At 38.1% G+C, this 20,582-nt stretch overlaps 1 protein-coding gene across 2 annotated transcripts in view; it reads right to left on the reverse strand.

Moving 5' to 3' along the window:
• Positions 1-20,582, reverse strand: part of GALNTL6 (polypeptide N-acetylgalactosaminyltransferase-like 6) — a 996,922-nt gene that overhangs the window by 744,201 nt on the left and 232,139 nt on the right. The window contains exon 6 of one of the 2 annotated variants that reach the window (XM_018555137.1): positions 13,868-13,930. In XM_018555137.1, coding sequence (XP_018410639.1) covers positions 13,868-13,930 — 63 coding nt within the window. Of the gene's footprint in view, positions 1-13,867; positions 13,964-20,582 lie in introns of both variants that reach the window. The other variant, XM_018555136.1, reaches the window with a different exon arrangement.

Genomic DNA, 20,582 nt, shown 5'->3' on the forward strand with positions numbered 1-20,582 from the left:
ATATATATAATTTATTGTGTGTGTGTTTGTACTTTTGTTGGTTACATTTTTAGGATTTAACTCCTGAGTTTAGTGTCACTTTAAGAAATGCCTTTTAATTCCTAATTAGCATGTTATACATGACCTTCAATTAATGTTTTTAAACTACATTAGGAAAAAGGCTCTATCTATTGGTCAAATGCATCAATTTCAGTTCAAGAATTAATTAGCAAGATTTGCAAATCTATTTTCTGAAACATGTATTGAACAGAATTAATTAAGATAGCATTTACAGCTTATGAAGTTTTTTTCACTTTTGGGAAATACGATCCCCTAATAAACAGAAAACAAAACAATGGGGATTTGCGCTCATGCTGTGTACAATTCTCAACCCTATTCCCTGTGGAATACAATCTGTATCATGTATAAACTCCCTTGTTTTTTCCAGCTCAGTGACTAATCGTAACACAGAGCAGAGGAGGAATAAAGTAAGCATAATATGTATGTAGAATTACAGCAAGAATACAGTTTCATTACATTTAACTCACAGTAGGGTACGTGTGTTAATTTTATTTCTATTTCCAACAAAAAGGAAACTAGATCATACATAGAGACTGGGAATCAAGGGTCCTGGATCACTAAATAAAGTATATTCCAAGGAATATTTTAATGCACACATGCAAAAGTTAATTTCGCATTCATGCATTTTTGCAGATTTGTGTAAGCTTTTGCATTATCATTACAAACATACAAATTGTGAAAAGCAAAAATGTAAAAGCATTACCCATCCTAAACAACACATATACAGTATAAACAAGTGCACAAACATGCAAACACACATATATATGCAATAATTAAAGTTTACATTCATAGCAGACAATACTTTTGCTACCTTACCCAATGGAAATATTCCAGTATTGCACGGAGACCATTTTGTTCTGGCACACGCCATTTACTTTTATCTTTTCAGGATTTTACCTCATATTTTCACTGAGACTACAGTAAGGGAGTTTAATGTATTATGCCTAAAGGCAAATAAGTAAACATAATGATCACTTCAGGAGGTAGGTTGAAATGCCTCCATTTATTAGGTTTTGTAGCTATAGTCAGAGAGGAATACAAGCAGTATATTGTATTGTAGCATATGAATATCTTAAAATGAAATAATCATGATGGTAGACTAAAAAACTGAAATCTACCCAAACAGCTATATAAACTGTTTAAAGAACCCTTAACCTGAGGCTATTTTTACAATTAGTGATGGTCCGAACACCCCCGTGTTCGGTTCGAATTCAAACTTTACAACATGGAAAAAGTTTGAATTCAAACTCAAAGCAAGTCTATGGCGCTAGAACTTTGAAAATAAACAGTCCCCATTTTGTAGGTGTATATGCAAGTTATTTACCATAAAAAGTGTATGGGGATTCGGGTACTCCTGGGGGACATGTATCAATGGAAAAAAAAACTTTTAAAAAACATTTTTTTCAGAGGAGCAGTGATCAAACAATTCATCCCCACACAGCTACCTCCTCATGTATCACTTGCCCCTACCTTTTAGATTGTAAGCCCTCGTGGGCAGGGCCCTCCTTACCATCTTGTCTTGAATTGTATTGTGATTGTAATGTCTTTCTTTTATCGTAAAGCGCTGCGCAAACTGTTGGTGCTATATAAATCCTGTATAATAATGATCATTTTAACATCACTTAAAGTGAAACAATAAAAAGAAAAATTCCTTTAAATATCATGCCTGGGGGGTCCCCTTAAACTGCCTGTAAAGTGGCACATCTGTACAATGTATAGAACCTGCTGCAGCAAAATTGACATTTATAAAGAAAAAAATGACATAAAAAAGACCCTTAAGTTCTGGTAGGAATTTTAGGAGGGAGCCCAGATGAAACAAAAAAAGTGTGTCTGGTTCCCCCTCAAAGTCATACCAGTCCCTTAAGGTCCGGTAGGAAATAAAAGAAGGAACCCCACCCCCAATGGGGGAAAACGTGGGGTCCCCCTAAAATTCCATACCAGACCCTTGATCCGAGCACAGGCAGGGCAGGAAGGGGGAGACGGGCGAGTGCCCCCCCTCCTCCATTCCATACCAGGCCACATGCTCTCGGCACTGGGAGGGTGCTTTTCCAGGGTCACCCCTGCAAAAGCACCTTGTCCCCGTGTCGATGGGGACAAGGGCCTCTTTCCCACAAGCCCTGGGGTGTTGGTTGTGGGGGTGCAGGCAGAGGGGCCTATTAACATCAGAGGACCCCTTTAATAAAGGGGCACCCATATGCACCCCCCCTTGTGAATGAGTATGGGGTACTTGTACCCCTACCCATTCCCTAAAGGGTTGAAGTATATGTTAAAAAAGAGGCCAGACTTTAACCAAACATCCTTTAATTTAAAATAAAAACACGACAAAGGATTTTGACAAGTCCTTTATTAAAAAAACCTAAGGTCCACGACTCGGCAAAATAAAAAAAAGATAAATAAAAAGAAAACGACGCCCGCCGACCCAACCTCACAAGACGAACGCCCGCTAGCTCCAGCCAACTTGTACCCCTACCCATTCACAAATGGGTTGAATAAAAGTTTTTAAAAAAGTTTTGAAAAAATTATATTATAATTTCTTATAATTGTAAAAAAGTGTCAGGCAGGGCACTGGACAAAGCTCTAGACGCCCGCCGAACCGTCAGCTCGCAATGCACTTCCACTGCAGGATGGCATTTTGACAGATGGCAGCAAAATATAAACAATTGGGTGGAGCTAGCAGTGACCTGTGGTCAGGTGCAAGGCTTTTGCCAATCAGGGCTCACAAAGCACTGTGTGAGGACAGTTTGTGTGTTCACCGAACCAAGTCGAACTCTTGCTTATCTTGGTTATATGTTAAAAATGCCAAGCTTTAGGTTACATGCCCTTTGCTAAAGCCGGGGTTCCACCACTCTAAAATTTGACTACCCCTTCACCAGAAATCACATGACTAAATAACTAGAATTTTCCTTATAAGACCCAGCACTAGGGCCAAACAAATGAATATTTTAGTCCTCCTGTAGCTCTTTATTTGGGTATCCCAAGAAAAAAATTGAGGTTTATTTACTAAAGGCAAATAGGAATTTTGTGTCCCCTTTTGCTTAAGGAATGAGGAAATGCTCGACTGACTTCCATTTCCCAGTCATGTGCAAGCAAAAATATTTCTTTTTTCTTTTTCCTTGTACATGATTGGGCATTCTTTGAAAAGTGTCACCACATTCACCAAGCTAAGGGAAACCTCACCTGCAAATTGCAAATTCCCTTGCAAAAGTGATTGTCTATTTGCCTTTAGTAAACCAACTCCCTAGTCTCAATAAAAACTGTAGACTGTCAGTGCAAGGAATTTAAAATTTTTGGCATGACTGCCAGTGAGAAAGGACTTTGCACAAAGATGCATTAACTGTTGAAAAAGAAACAAAGCTAAGCAATGATAAATGGAAGAAGTAATATTGTATGATCAGTCATCTTTCACTCTAATCTCTGCATCTGGACTGTGTAAGTTATCATTATCAAGCAACAGGTCTACATATCTCTAAAATCCTGGTAAGTTCTAGATTTCAAAATGCAAAGCAGGTTTCAAACACTCAAACAACTGGAGACATTTCTTTTCAAGAATGATACAATATCCTATTTTATACAGTTCTGTATTTGTAGGAAAGCATTCCAATAAGGATGAAAGATGTTCTAATGGCCTTAGGTCCTTGATCTTAACCAGTTGACATCCGGGGTGTTAAACCCCCTTCCCATCCAGGCAATTTTTCAGTATTCAGCGCTGTGGTACTTTGACTGACATTTATTCCGTCATGCAGCGCTGTACTGAAATGAATTTTATACCCTTTTTTGGGGAAACATAGAGCTTTATTTTGGTGGTATTTAATCACCACTGGGGTTTTTATTTTTTAATATATTAAGGAAAAACTACAGATTTAAAAAAAAAACAGTTCCCCCTATATTAAATTCTAAAACATTTATTATTACCAAATGTTTTGGTAAAATATAAAAGACGGGGTCACGTCGGGTAAAGAGACACCAAACATGTCAAGCCTTAAAATTGCGTGCGCGCGCGAAACCTCAAAAAAACGACATTACCCAAAATTGGCCATAGGCGACGCATTAAAAGCTTTTACCGCTCATCAGTTTAGTGTTATCAGTGATTGATGGCCCTAAAATGATTGCTCTCACTACGACGTTCGCTTCAATATGTAACATGTGTAGCGCAATTGTCATTTTCGCGCGCTGGCGCATGCAACGCATATTTACGTTTATATGTGCGTAAACGAAGGGGGGGACTTTACTTTTTTTTATTTGTGACTTATTTTTTTTAACTTTTTTTGTTTGTGACTTTTATTTTTGTGACTTTTTTTATTTATATAGATTTTTTTTTACACTTATTGTTATTGCTATTACATAGGGGGATACCATCCCCCTATATAATAGCACAGATATAGTGACAGGTCCTCTTTATGGAGACATTAGGGGTCTCTAGACCCCTAATGTCACCTGGAAACCCCAAAAGAAGCTGATGAAGCACAGATTTGCTTCATCAGCTTCTTCTCTCTGGCAGTAGGAGCCAGATGACTGACAGGTGAATGCGGAAGTGATGTAATACACATCACTTCTGCATTCACACTACAGAGGGAGAACAGCAAGGAGCTGATCTCCCTCCCTCCTTCTACTGATGCCCTCCCGAGGCCGCAGATGGGCTAGCGGATCCCGGGATTAAAGGTGAGGTGTCAGGAGGGGGGAGATGGCGGCACTCGCGATTGGGGGGCGCTCCGAAATTCACGCCATACAACCGATCGGTGACTATAGAGCCGCTGATCGGTTGTATGTGAAACAGCCGTTAACGGCTGTAGCAACGAGCGGGTATTTCCTGCCCGTGCGCGCGCTAGGGGGCGCGCACGAGCAGGAAAAAAATGCCATCTGGCGACGGCAACCCGCTGATGCGAGTCTGCCGTCCGTCCGTTTTTTCTTAACGGGCGGACAGCAAGAGGTTAAAGTGACTTTATAGACAAATTTAGAGTACTTAAATATTATGAAACCTTTTGAAAAAAAGGTGGATCAGCTTCCCTAAAGTACTGGCCATGAGAAATTAAAAGCCTAAAAATGTTGTTCATGGAAGCATTAGTAAATCTGAACACTAATATTACATTAAATGTAAAATCATGTAAACAAATACCTAGGTTTTGGTGAAATGTTGGGCACTAGAGAAAGCCTAAATTAGTATGTTTTCTACTGAAGGTTAATATTTTACCCCTTCGCAGCAATATCACTAGCATTGCATTAATTAAGTAAAAGTACAAGTTCTTTTTTCTCATAACCATTTGTCATTTTATTTCCAATTGTTTTTTACTGAAAACTGTAAAATGATAACAATATCAATCTTACAGCAGCTATCATATAGTATGCAAATTATTAATTCTTATTCAATATAATTAAATACTCTACATAGTTTATTGTTTAATACAATATCTCTGAATTAATAAGTCACAACATCTATCCTCTTAATTAATTTTGATTAATTTAACAAGTTAAAACAGGAACATACAGTAGTTGTGAATCATCTTTTCTTGGAGTATGATTTAAATGGGTATCTTCTTGTTCAGAAAGAAAAAAATTAAATATGTAATAACCATTTTTGTTTATTTGTTGGGGTAAATTAACTCCAATGTCTCCAGATAAAAATCCAACATCAGTCTAATTATCACACAATTTAGAACCACATCAATCATGATGAGCAATCACACAATGATGCTGATCCACCAACAACACGGCCCATGGTGTCAAACAATGTTCAATCATCACTATGCCTATGGCAAAGGACATATCTCCAGGTTGTTTCTGTATGTACACAAACAGCCAGGGTATCCTGGGTGAATCCATTTGCCAAATTTGGCCCTTTTGAGGATCAAAATGTACGAATGAGGCTTTTGTCCCTTCAAGAACAACTTTGTTACCCCCCTTGCAAAATACCCTCCCGATGTGGAAAGCCTCCATTTCCTGGCCACTCAGGCTGCATCCCTAGATTTGTGTATTTTAAGGTTGACCACACAGCTTTTTGCTTTTTCTTAAAGGTCCAGTACAATTTGAAAACAATCTGTGGGATCCCCTTTAGGATCCATGAAAGACCCAGAAATTAATTTTGGGTAGCCAGGCTAGAGGGGGCAGCCAAAGGGGGGGCATCCAGCATGCTCACCCCTTTTAAACCATACTAGGCCACATGACTAACATTTTAAAAGTATCTTGCAAGGGGAGGCAGCAAAGCACTCCTCTTGCAAGGCACCTTGTTCCCATTGTTTTGCACTTGTACATGTCCCAATTAGCAGTGCCCAGCTACTTATGCCTTTTTTTAAAAGCTTGCAAATTAGCCTTGATATGTTCGCTGTTTGTAAACTTCCTAGTGGGTTCTTGAAACATCCAGCGAACCGAACATTGCCCGGTTCACTCATCACAACTCTATGATGGGCAAAAATCTCTCACTTTGTGACTCATATCTATTTTGTTCCAATTGCATGTTCACAATAAATCCTTGTCAAAGAATAACCATCACTATACTGGTAAGGCCCTTCATGTCTTTTATTAGCCTAAATAAACATTTACCCTACTTCTCTAACATCATATGGTTACCTGACTGTGCAATGAATTATAGCATTGACTGTCTCACAGTGCTGAAAGACTTAGTGGTCTATTCATAGGAGCTGTACGGGCTATTGTGAATAGCCCGTACAGCACCCCTCTGGTTCTACTGAACCGAAGGGGTCCTGGGGCCGAAGCTAGCCGAAGGATCGGCCGAAGCTACGGCCAGATCCTTCGGCAGCTTCGTGAATAGACCCCTTACTTTTTTCTGGTGTGCATATTATGGGAAGTTAATATAATGATAGGTTTAAATTATTACACTACAGCAGGGGTAGGCAACCATGAAACTCCAGCTGTGGTAAAACTACAAATCCAATGAGATATTGCAAGATTCTGACAGTCACATGAAAGACTCCCAAAGGCAAGGCTATGATAGGATTTGTAGTTTCACCACATATACTGCCTACCCCTGAACTACATGTATTTAAAAAAATATTTGCATGTGTAATTAACTGTATGTGTGTGAATATTTGCTTGCAATTGCACTTTTAGATACTGGAACAAAGGAGATATATAAACCTGAATCCTAGTCTAACTTGTACATTAACATGCATCGATATAGGTCCAAAATGCATAAACAATTCTTTTCAGCAGACTGCTATATTATAATTTATTTAGCATTGCATTTCTTTAATTTAATACATATGTTTTGCAATCACTAGACTGCAGGTAATAAAACTGATGTGACTTTAATTAGCATTGACAGGCCTAATCTTACAACAACAGATAGAAAGCTTGCCTTTGGTGCAATAGTGGATAGCAGATTACAACAATTCTGTCTTGGGAATTCGATTTCACCTTAGATACAATTGACGTTATGTCTATCGAATAGAGTTCTTGGGAAAAAGTCCAGGGCTAAATGATAAGGAAATAAGCAAACATCTAAAGATAAGCAAAGGTTTCTGGTCAAACAAGAATTAAAAGCAAACCAAAAATGGACAGTATATAATATACATGTGCACACATGTATCGAGTATGGTGAGCAGCATGATATGCAGAAGGACTCCACAAGAAGAAAAAAATATCACATGAACTGTAGTACACTTGTGATGCGCACTAAATTTATTTAATACTTTACGCTACAATACAGTTGTAATAGCATGAGCAACAGTTTCAAACAAGCCAAGCTTAAGCATATTACAATATGCATGAAGAAGCCCAAGCATATTCTTTACTTGATGTGTGAAGTGGTCGCTATACCTTCAAGCAAACCTGTATTTGCCCCAGGCAGGGAAAAGTAACAGGTTTCCATTAATGCTCCCCTCACCTGCAGCACATCCTCACCTTTCCTTTTCTCCCACCACTGCTCTTTTACATGGAAGGAAAAGTATGGGCTGCTGGGAAGGGGGTAATAAAGCAAAACCTGTTGATTTAGGATTAGTAATAATAGGTTTGTACTTAATTAATATTCCCTGTTCTTATGTGTAAAGCTAACAGTAATATGGCCTCAAAAGGCAATTCCTGGGTGTTACCTTTACCAGAATTACTTAAGTGTCTAAAAGGATGGAATGTGAAGAGAGCTGCCACTTTGCTTCTATGTGAGTAACCAGAACTAAGAAACGTTCCACAGTGTCACACATAAAAGTTGGTAACAATTCTATTTTAAAGTGACTGTGTAAAAAATAGAGCTGTTAGCTGGCACAAGATGCAGGCACCTGGAGATGCCTGTACATACCTACAACAACATGAATTGCTTCCTGTAGGCTTGAATGCCTGAACCAGCAAAGTACTTTCTTGTTGTGACAGAATTTCCCTGCCTCATTTAATCTCTTACGCATTCCAACTAGCCAGCGAGGCGCCTGGAGATGTCTGTGCATACCTACAACAATATGAATTGCTTCCTGTAGGCTTGAATGCCTGAACCAGCAAAGTATTTTCTTGTTGTGACAGAATTTCCCTGCCTGATTGTAATCCTTACGCATTCCAACTAGCCAGTGAGGCACCTGGAGATGTCTGTACATACATACAACAACATGAATTGCTTCCTGTAGGCTTGAATGCCTGAACCAGCAAAGTACTTTCTTGTTGTGACAGAATTTCGCTGCCTCATTTAATCTCTTACGCATTCCAACTAGCCGGCGAGGCAGCCAATAGTGATGGGCCAAAATAATTAGGAGGGGTTAAGGGGCAACACTACTCAAAAGTCTCAGAGCTTTGCCCATTCAAAGTAGAATAGTTTTCAGGCACACAGGAAGCAAAAAATGAATGCAAAACTGCTCCTGCAGTTGTCTGCCAATTATGCTTGCTAGCAAATGTATTTTTTAATTTACTTTATAAAATAAAATGGTATGTAAAAGAAAGTGCAACCTGTATTTATACTTGATGGACACTGGAACCCATGGGGGTGTGTGTGTGTGTGTGTGTGTGTGTGTGTGAGCGGGTACTAATTAAGGACAGTAAATAGAGATTTAAACAAACTGTGTTAAAAGGATTTTGCAAACAAAAAATATTTAGGGGCCATTTGCCCAGTGAATATCTGTGAACATTTCATTCACAGGATGAATAATGCAAGAAGAAACTTTCCTAATATATTTTTCTTCCCAGTTCAAATGTATTGTCATGTAATACTAGATTTTGGCCACTAGATGGAGCAAAAAAGCATAGGAAATATGAATTAGTTTATCTTTATCATTAACATATCTTTCTTTATACTGCCACTGGCTTCTGGTCCCAAACACAGCTTCCCCTAATTTCGAGGTAGAGGAACACGTGCCCTGATTATGTCACATGCGTGTTGTGCTAGGGACAGTCAAGGTTCCAGCTTCTGTCAAACATTTACTGGGAGGAGCAGGGGAGTATATTTTCACCCCAGGCTCCAGTGTTTTGGTTTCTGTTGATGCAAAAGATTGTATAGCAATGTGTGCTGTGCCAGCCTGGAACATACACACATAGGGGGCTTTATGGGACCCTGTAAAAGGACCCAGCCACCTACAGCACTATATGATTTTTAGTTTTGAGGGTTTAATAACACTTTCATTTAATATAATTCATTTTCAGTTTCAACTTTTTCTAACTAGATTTTTTTGCAGTTGTTATAATCCATTTTATTCATTAATACAATTTAATTTCTGTCAACTCTTAAGGATTTAAATATTTTCCGACTAGGTATTATTACATTTAAAACTTTTCTGGACAGTCATATTGTTTACCTTTAAGGTATATCTAAAACTTAAAGTTTTTCTGATTCTCTAGAGGCACAAAAACAAGCCATGTATGGGACAACAATTTCTTAGCCAGTTAAATAACTCCCTTAGCTACCAATGTCTCTTATGTGTTGTCCTTGGAATTGATATATTCTCTTAAAATGTTACATTCCAGTCTAATTTCATAAAATAATTTCTGAGGACCCTCTATCTCTATCTAAATTCTCCCAAGATTCACAGATCGTATGGTATGAAGAATCTGGGAAACAACAAACCATGCATCATTTATGTTTTTGGCATTGGATTAATCCATCTGTCTATCTAATCAAAGAGTCCTCTCTTACAGCACCTTTCTGGCATTCGCTGTGCTAATCCAATTTACAATGCAGTTCTTCTCTTGGTTCTGCTACCGATCTGGAAACATTGAACTTCCATACCAAATATAGTCAAACAAACATCATTATTAAGGTAAGTCAGGTTACCCTTTTCCCTTTCCCTACTTTGAACTATAATCTGACTATCTACTACTCAGGGGTTATTCAGAAAAGGATGAAAAGTTTGGAGAAGGCAGGAAAAGTGAACAATCTATGCCAAAATAGCTGATTTGGTAAAATTCTCCAATTCGAATCTGTTGTACTAGATGGCTAAAATTAGGTACCTCGGCTTATATTCGGGACGGCTTATACTCTTCACCCTTTTGTGACTAGCCCTGTGACTCTTTAACATTACTACCTCTGTACCCAGAAATGTAAATATCAAATGCAATGTCCTGAAGATAGTAGTAATAATTATTACATACATATTTGCAAAAACATATATAAAGTAATAATTCATTAACTCACTTTGTTAAGTTCACCAAAATGTCACCCCAGGGTCAAAGTACACAGGCATTTGCCTCTGAGCTGCTTTTCTGCCCTTTACAATCTATGTGCACGTGAAAGCAACTTAAAGCAGTCTGATGGAAATCAGAATCAGCTTGAATCAACTCAGAAGCAATTTGAAGTAACTTGTAGAGCATTTAAAAGTTTAGTTTAATTGAAATTATCTGCCATCCACAACAGTCAGCATGAATGCAGCTCTTCCCAGTTCATTGGGTGTGTACTTCCTGAAAACAGTGTTGTGTAACTTCCACTCTCCTTGCTTCATTTATGAACAATCCTATTTAAGCTAAGTGGGGAGGTTTGCATTTAGATTTCCTGCGAGAGATGTTCCATTTGAGAGGCAGCATTGATTGATGTGTTTGGGAAATAGTTCTCTTATATTAAAAGAAGGGGTTCTCAGATCTCCTGGTTTGCCAACAAAAGGTAGTGGGGTGAACTGGTGCACTACATAAAGACGTGGATGACAGACTGAAGCATGGAGCAGGTAGGCTTTGTTCCCTGTATGTATTTCAAAGATTCATTTTCACTTTTGCCTGGAGCATATTTCTAACACAACTGTGGCATTATTTTTTATGCTCTCCATATGCATACTAGTAAATTCAGTAAGCAGGAGAAAATGTTCAGCTCTAACTCTGATAAGTACTCCTAGCACATTGCACTTCCACACAACAGGTAACAAAAGGTGGCTACCTATTGATCCGCATTCATTATAATTTGATATTGTTAGCTAATACTTTGTATCTGATTTTGATTCAGATTATTATCTATTCACTGTCTGTGTCGACTGATACTGAAGTCTCAGAAATAGGAATCTGAGCAGGATACCGTTCTTCAAAAGAAGCATAGACTTACATTCATGTTGTTTTCGCCTTCAGACTATTAAAGTTCACTATGCAACTTTTAGAGTTTAGAGATGCTAGTATTGATAATTGGCATAAAAACTACCAAAAACCCAAAAAGTTTGTATTTTGTTCTCTACTTTTATTTTGTTCTCTACTTTTATATGTGTTCTATGCATGCACATTATTTTTAATAGATAGTAATTATTAGTTGAACTTGATGTTCTTTTTTTCAACCTGGCTAATTATGTAACTATAATAAAAGGTACATAGTGCTGTGAGCATTTAAAAAATGATTTCTTTTAACATGTTTGCCTGGCTTGGTTTATATAAGTATCCACTTTGTTGATTAAACAGCATTTTCACAGCATTTTCCTTTTTTTTAGTAGATGGGGTGATGAGCACTAACAACAGGGGTTCCTCTGTATGATGCAAAATAGCAAAAATATAATCTTCAATGCTTTCTTTACAACAGTATACAGAGAGCATCCTACCTGCCCGACATACAACATCTTTCCGCAGACAGAGCTGAAGTGCAATCGTTTACCCTACTCCCTGTTGTTGATAATCTAAAAATCCCTGTGGCTTTCTTGATTGTAATACAGGAGCAGAATTCCTAAAAAAAACATACTGTAGGCTCTGTTCTCTCTGTCAAATTCAGAAAACTCCATGTATCAAAGCGTCTGTCCTAATTAGTTGCCCAAGGGCATAATTTGGACTCATACCTGCCATGCTGAATTCTGATTGGTAATAAATCAAGCAGAGAGAAGCATGTGCACATCAGAGTTTTCAGCATTTTGATTCAACCAAGTCACCTGTGCAGAGTAGTGATGCGCTGGTGCTTGGTGTGAACCCAGTTTGTCTGAGCTCACCTCCAGGCCCAATCAATTGTACTAGGGGTAATCCCTGAACTTTTGTGATGTGTAGTTTCAGGGCAGGAAATGCGCCTGCGGCAACTGATTGGGCCTGGGGGGGTGTATGTCAGTCAGAGTTTTGCATGGGCTTGGGCAAACTCAGACAAACTGGGTTAACACCAACCACAGCTCATTACTAGTGAGCAGCACTGTAAAATATTGCTGCAGTGGATTACGCAGGCTAAATATAAATTATATGGTGGTCTTTCCAACTTTAACATAGTTGCAATATTTCCTAGATGTCATTAGCAGTTTACTCATTTACTTCTTTGCTTGCAACTGCTCCTTAAAGTGGACTTAGCATCAGATATAATTGTTTTATGTTAAATACATGTATGCTAAGCAATGTGCACTTTGCACATAAACTTGATACAGTATTTTAACCTGGTCTAAAATTAGTCCAGACAAGTTAACCAAAGCAAAGCAGCATACATTTGTTTGCAACCAAAACTTTACATAGCTGTAATGTTGGAAATTAAACAACAGTAGCCAGATGCCCTCTTACTGCTTTAGTAATGTGTTATCAACACGTAAAAAGCTAAAGGTACCACTAGCTACTGGCGTATACTTAATTGTAAGGAATCTGCATGCTTAAACTGGGTATTTCTTTATAACTTTATAGTAGGTTTTCTCCAATCATGTTAGTGACCTCAACCTTAATGAATGGGTGCCAACCATACTCACAATAAGGAACAATGGGGATCTGGTCAAACAACATTAAATACAAGTTATAAATAAATTTCAAAGTTATTTAAATTACAAAGTTATAAATATACTGTCACATTTTCACCCAGTGGTGCAAAAAATAAAAATGAAAATATAAAACCCAGTATACTGTAGCAACTAACCAGAATTAGTCTTTTACTGATCTGACATCAGTAAACGTGAACTTAAATAGTTATTATGGAAACCTGCACATTAAACATTATTATTGCTGTCAATGCCACCTTATTAAATAAGCCCACTTGTTTTAAAAGTAGTAATGAAGTCTGCAATGTTATATTGACTGGTGTGTTTGTGTTTTGCTTCAATTGGTGTATGCTAAGGCATACATCAATTAATTACCTTTCACACATGCTTCTTCTCAAATCCCTTAGCTTGTTGTTCCATTTCCATATGTATAAAATAAAATATCCGTACATATGTGGAGTCTCTGTAGCCTAGAACCTTTCATACAGCATTTTATGTGATTTTTAAAAATGTTTAAAGTACTTTGTAAACACCATTTTCTCTAAACTGTTCAATGGTTATGTTTGATTACAATGCATTTGCTGATTAAATTTGAATTCTGTTATGTGGATTTTTAAAAATTCTATTTGAACTAAATGCCACCATGCCTTTACGTGAATGTAGCCTAACTCCATGCTTATGAAGCATATTAAATGAGTACATTTTTCCAGCTAAGCTTAATGTCCAGTGCCTAACCCCGCACAGCATATTCCACTTAGACATTTTATTACCTGAGCGCAGTCCCTCCTTCTGAATGCTGTCATAGTCATGCCAGTCCTTCCTTCTGAGGCCATCTGTCCATGTGTAGAGCTGGGCATCGTTAAGTCCTAGAGTAAAACCCTGTATGGCAGAAGGAAACAACAGGACATCTAGTTAAATATGATATGGGTAAGTATAAAAATGTATTTGAATTTAATGTTAAGTTTAGCATGCATGACAATTGGGATGATTTCTAAATAGAAATGTATCAGAAACTATTTTCCAAGTAAAGCCCCATGCAGTTGCATGTGTGCTTGTGGCCAGGTGTCCATCCCTGAGATATTAAATACTGACACTTTTCTTTTATAAAACATTTACAATTATAAAAAGTATGTTGAAATAATTGTCAGAATATTAAATAATTGGCATAAATAACACTTTCTTAACAAATCCAAAACTAAATCCTCCAATTATTACTATTTACAAAAAATATATTGTCAAAGCTGAAATACTAGCAAATCCAAAATATACAAATTAATGAAGCTCTTTATTTATTTATACATTATTACATGTATTATTTTAAATGCAAGCAGTGTGAGCATGTGGATTTAACTTTCAATCAGCCTCTTGCAATTCCACATACAGGAAATCATAGACTAGTGGAGAAGGAAGTAACACAAGTAGCCAAAACGTTGTGCTGTAGTGCTCACATGCTAACAAGGATCAAGCAGATAAAAGCAGAAAAAAGAGTGAGAAGCTTATTTTACTTTATTATTTTTTATTGGTATTAATATGGTGCCGACAATTTATGCAGCGCAGCACATTCACATCAGTTCCTGGCCTCAAGGAGCTTACAATCTAAGGGCCCCATCACACATTCAAACATACGGGGCCCATTTAGACAGGAGCCAATTAACTTTCCATGCTGGAAGGTCTTTGGAGTGTGGGAGGAAAGTGGAGCATCTGGAGGAAACCCACGCAAGCACAGGGAGAACATGCAAACTCCTTGCAGATAGTGACCTTGAGAGCTGCAAGGCAGAAGCGTTATCCACTACACCAACTTATCAGTGTGATGTTTTGTCTATCATTGTCCAATCACAGAAGTGAAAAGACCTCTAAGTCTTACTCCAATGCTACGTAGAATAATCAGGTCTCCTGCTCTGCCAGAAAGCACTGTGTTCTGGGCAAACAGCTAACTATATAGATAACAGAGTAGAAATGTGTAGATCTCAGATTAGTCATTTATATATTTAGCTGTTTGCCCATATTTGTTACCTAGAACAGCTGAAATCTATTAGGCTGGTTAACAGAAAGCAGAGACCAGTGATGTAGCAAAGATCAAAGCAGAACTGCCTGCTTACTAGTATGTACAATCACAAATATATAATATTTAGACCTTTTGAACTATTTTATTTATGTTATTGATTATAGAAATAAATATAATGCAAGTTCCTTAACCGTTTTGTGACTAGAGTTCATTAATGCCTATATTCCCAGGCCAAATTTAGAATCAGCATGTGTTGATTATCTAAACACTAAATCTAATTTACCTAAATACCTAAATCTTTATACATATTTTTGAAAGATATTTAAAGCCTTAAATTGGTATTTTTTAAAACAAAATACACCCTGCCCATTTTTAAATTATAGGCTGAACAATGTTTACAAATAAAAAATAAGTGTTTTTCCTATTTCTTTAAATGCAACTGATTCAGACAGTTGAACTATTAAAGTGACACTAAACTCAGGAGTTAAATCTTAAAAATGCATTTAAGTACCCTAACTATTAACATAAATGTAGCTTATTTATGTATCAATCAACTGTACAGTAGATCTCCAAACCATCTCTGAATTAATGCTGACACTGTCCCTCCTTCTGAATGGTGGCTACTTTTGTTCCCCATGGTCCCTGTGTGTGTTTTGCAAAGTAGCCACCGCTTCAAGCTTAATGAAGGACTACAATTTGAATACAAATGAGAAAACTAAGCATGAGATTATAGTCCATCAAGGGAGTGAGCTTGGACCAAAGGCTACTTTCAACACACACAGGGACCATGGGGAACAAAGTAGCCACGCTCCAGAAGGATGGACAATATCAGCACAATTTTAGAGATGATTTAAGGATCTACAGTCCGGTGATACACAAACAAGCTACATTGTTGTTAATAGTTAAGGTACTTTAATGTATTTTTTAAGGTTTAACTCCTGAGTTTAGTGTCACTTTAAATAGATGGCCCTGCAGATGAACACCCCAGCCAGAACGTTGCAGTATTCATCTGCAGGTTGTCTGTCATTTTAGTCAATGGAACCTTTATCGTGCATGTGATCACTATGTCTCAGCTGACATGTAAATCACATGATCAGGAACCACTCCACTGGTTGGCTACAGATGGCCAGTGAAGACCCCATCTGAATTAAGAACCAGCAGATGCATGAAATAAAGGCTACTAGTTCTCAAAAGGGAGAACGTTTATAAATGTATCATTGGCAAATGGAATCATACCAGTAAATTTTATAAACAGACTGTAGAAGGAAAGGGGCTGAAACAAAACAAGGGTATTGTAAAACAATATAAGGACACATATTTGAGCCCTAAAATATGATAGATAGATAGATAGATAGATAGATAGATAGATAGATAGATAGTGGTACCTCGGTTCACGAACTAAATTCGTTTCACGATTCTGGTCGTGAACCGAATCAAACTGTGTTCAGACCACGATCTCGACTAGAGGAAGCCATGACCATGTGTCAGAGCAGGGAAAATGGCTGCGTTTGTGTTCGTCACCCGGATCGGAGTTCGTGAACAGAAGCAAAATTTTGCCGAACTTCCTGTTTGCGAACCGAATTGTTCGCGAACAGAAGCATTCATGAACAGACAGTTTGTCAGTTAAGACAGGAGAAATCTGTTAGAGGGGGGGGTTAGTGGGGTGTCAAAAATGCCTCCTGATAATCAAAAGACAGAAAAAATAAATGTAGGATGACAAATAAACCCTAAACAGATCAGAGACCCTAAACAGTTTCCCCAATGTAACAACCTTTGTCACATACTGAACACTGTATCATGTACACCACGTTAGCAGATGTGCATGAGTATGACCCCTTAATGGTGTACGCTTTGTTATTGTGACTCGCTGTACTCTTGTCTCATATATGTTGGCAAAGTTTGCAGCGGGGTTTATTGCATTGTACTGTGCCATTCTGTGTAAGTGCCTGTTCTGGGGTCAGCTTACTGCGTACCAATTTTCTTCTCAGGTTCAGTGGTTGCTTGAAAGCCAGTATTGGGGGCTGAGGGAATATTTCTCCACTGAGCTCCACTGAGGAGATTTACCTTCACTTCCTGCCCTGGAGATTCAAGAGGAAATGTAAGGAAATCTCATTACAGTGAATATAATTCCTATTCTAGAGAGCTGTCATAAGGTCATGTTTGACAACTGGAGAATTTTAACTTCTTACTCTGGTGACACATCTAAAATTTTGGATTTCCCATTACTTTATGTCTCAATGGCAATAGTCACCAGAACATACAGTAGGGTGAATCTCCCCAGCAAGGGAACAAACCACAATCCTTACTCCATTCTCATACAAAAAAGGATTTTCCATTTACTTTAATAACTGTAGAGATAAGCTCTATGTAACCAGTTAGACAGGAAATACTTGTTTTTGTTTAGTCAGTCAACCCATAGACTTGCATTGTGAGAAGAAGCCGTAAAGCATAACCATTGTGTACCAGGTATAAGGCAAGGACTAAATGTAATGTAATGTATGTTTATTACTAAATGTAAGCAAATAAGTATGTCCCACGTACTTACATCCGCCTGGCCATAGAATCAAATTCGGGTTCAGATCAGCCTGAAAAACAGATGGATCTAATCGGAACAGCCATTTGAAAGTCCCTTTATGTATATTTTACACATAAAGGGAAGTTTTTGAAAACATTAACATAAATTGATTTCTTGTTTATGAAAAAAAACAAAAAAAACATACATTCCTTTTACGAAGAAACTAGAATTTAGGTAATTGAGTTTTGACTTCATAAAATGTTACTGTTTTCTACATTCATATCTTCACATATATTTATTTCAACAGTTTGCATATATTTCAATTGTGTATTTAGCAATGTTCCTGCAATCTCACTTTCATTTTCTGAGTAAAATAGTATAAATACCAAGTGTACAAAGATAAGTCACATATAAAAATATATATGACCCCACGCTGCGTCAGTATGTTGGAGATTAATTACAAAGTATTAATGAGATGGTACCTGCGAGAATTGCCAAATTCCGACCACAAACCTCCTCACTATGTTTTAGGGGGTGCCCAGACCCAGGAACCTTCTATCACATATGGTGGCAATGTCCGAAAGTCGCGAAATTCTGGGACAAAGTGTTCCACATGATTTCTTCTCTGTTTCAGCACGCCATGCCCAAAGACCCCACCTTTGCCCTCCTTAACTGTAAGCCAGCGGGTCTCCCGACTATCACCTTTAAATTGTGCCGTCATATTCTGACGGCCGCAAAACGTGAAATAGCTAAATCCTGGTTGTCAAGCACGCTCAGCATCCATAATCTCAGAAGGCATGTTAACTGGATGATTGCACATGAGAAACGGACTGCACAAGTGGAAAACACCATGCGGAAATTTGAGAAAGTATGGTCCCCTTGGATCGAAAAATGTATGCCCACTGATGACCATCGTCGCCTCCTTACCTTGTGATAACGAGATCACCTCATACTGCCGCACCTACTTGTTGCTCACCGCACATAGCCCAACTCTCCCCTCCTTTCCTCCCGCTTTTCCCCCACCTCTCTATACTTTCCTGAGACCTCTCCCTTACACCCTCTGATGTACCAATGTTAACAGGAACGTCGGACCCGGAAAAGACTGGCCTCAGTGCCAACTAGCATTATTATACCCCCCTTACATACCTTTGACATTGCAAAACCACCAGGCCTCCCTGGTGGGCTCCAGTACCATTACTTTTCAAAGTAACCACGGTGTTCAACGAACCTACTTGAGCATACCAGTGCACATGTTAACTGGATCCACCTGGAGGCTGGTTGCTACAGCTGGTACCCACCTCTAAGGTCCGACATGGATGAATGTTATCACCCTGTACATTGGAATTTTATGTATTTGTTGTTATCTGCTATCTAACCCTGCTACATTTTATTTACAATAAAAATGTATTTGACAAAAAATATATATATGACCCATTGGGTACAGAATGTATGCATTAAAGTCACCTTGAAAAAGGTATATTTAGCAGACCTCAAGGAAGCAAATGAGTGGTTTATTTTTAGGATTTACATACACTTTAAAAGTGTGGGATTGTAACACTTTTCTTCTCAGGTTCAGTGGTTGCTTGAAAGCCAGTATTGGGGGCTAGTGGTTACATACACCCTAAAACTAGGGGATGCATTGATACAATTTTTTCAAAACCGAGTACAAGTACCTTTCCTCAAGTACTCGCGGATACCAATTACCAACACCTTTTTTTAGTGTCAAGCAACAGTTTTTCTAAAATAATACAGGCTAATGATTTTAGGATAGCTGCAACTTATGCGACTCTGGTAGTTCTGCCACTAATACAGATAGTGGTATCGGAGCATCCCTAGTTAAAAGCATCTTGTCAGCATGTTATGGTCATTTAAATTAAAGTACATCTATTACATTGCTTTTCTGAAAGGGTATCTGTGAAAGTGCAGTCTTATTCAAGGTTCTCATTCCCTGCTTTGTTATTAGAGCACATAAAAATTATAACTCTATCCTTTCCCACTCTTTACACTTATGGAACTCCTTAAAATATTCAGCTGGCTTTTTGTCACCCAATTTACTTATGCTCCTGTTCCTTTCCAATCTGGCCTTTACGCCTGCTCTGGATTCTCCTCCTGCTTCTGCCTTTTGGTCTCAGAATAATTTAAATCGGACAAGGGTTTTAAATCCTTCGCCTACATGAAATAACACTATCATGTTCCTGGGAAGCACATTTTTAGATACTTGCAAATAACTTACTACATATCTAAAACAGCTCGCCCTCCCCATCGGTGTGCAAACCTGTGTCCATTCAAACCTAAATGTTGTGATGGTCTCCATAGCTGGGGTTTGATATCCTTACTGTATTCAGCCAATATAACCTCTACCTCTCCCCCCTCTTATATTGAGAAATGGGAGCAAGATTTTGGTGATATTCTGAATGAAGATGACTGGCATCACACATGGTCAACCACCAAATCCTGCTCACGCAATGCGAATGTGCTGGAAATTATCTATAAAGTTATCATGAAATGGTACATGGTTCTCACCACGTTAGCCACCCGTGTACCAGATTATTCTCCATTCTGTTTCGGAGGATGTCCTGAACATGGCACAAGCATTCATACTTGGTGGAGATGCCATGTAGTGTCTACATTTTGGAACTGAGTCTCTCGTATTCTAAGCACTCTTCTACTCTGACCATTATTCAAAAATGCATCCTTTGCTCTTCTCAATAACATTCCCAACACTCTCTCCATCCGCCACTGTAAACTTTTTTTTACATATTCAGCAGCACAAAGTAAAAATTGCTATATCCTGGAAATCTCCTAATCTCTGTATTTTCAAAGTAAAACAGTATATGCCATGGATCATGGAACATGAAAAAAGATCTGCAAAATTAGAGACCACTATCCCAAAATGTGATAGAATTGAAACACTACCTGCCCCCTAGCTTTGACCACAGACTTCTTACCATATTCTACCTTCCTC

Source organism: Nanorana parkeri, unplaced genomic scaffold (assembly GCF_000935625.1).
Source record: "Nanorana parkeri isolate BGI_ZX_2015 unplaced genomic scaffold, ASM93562v1 scaffold185, whole genome shotgun sequence".
NCBI lineage: Eukaryota > Metazoa > Chordata > Amphibia > Anura > Dicroglossidae > Nanorana > Nanorana parkeri.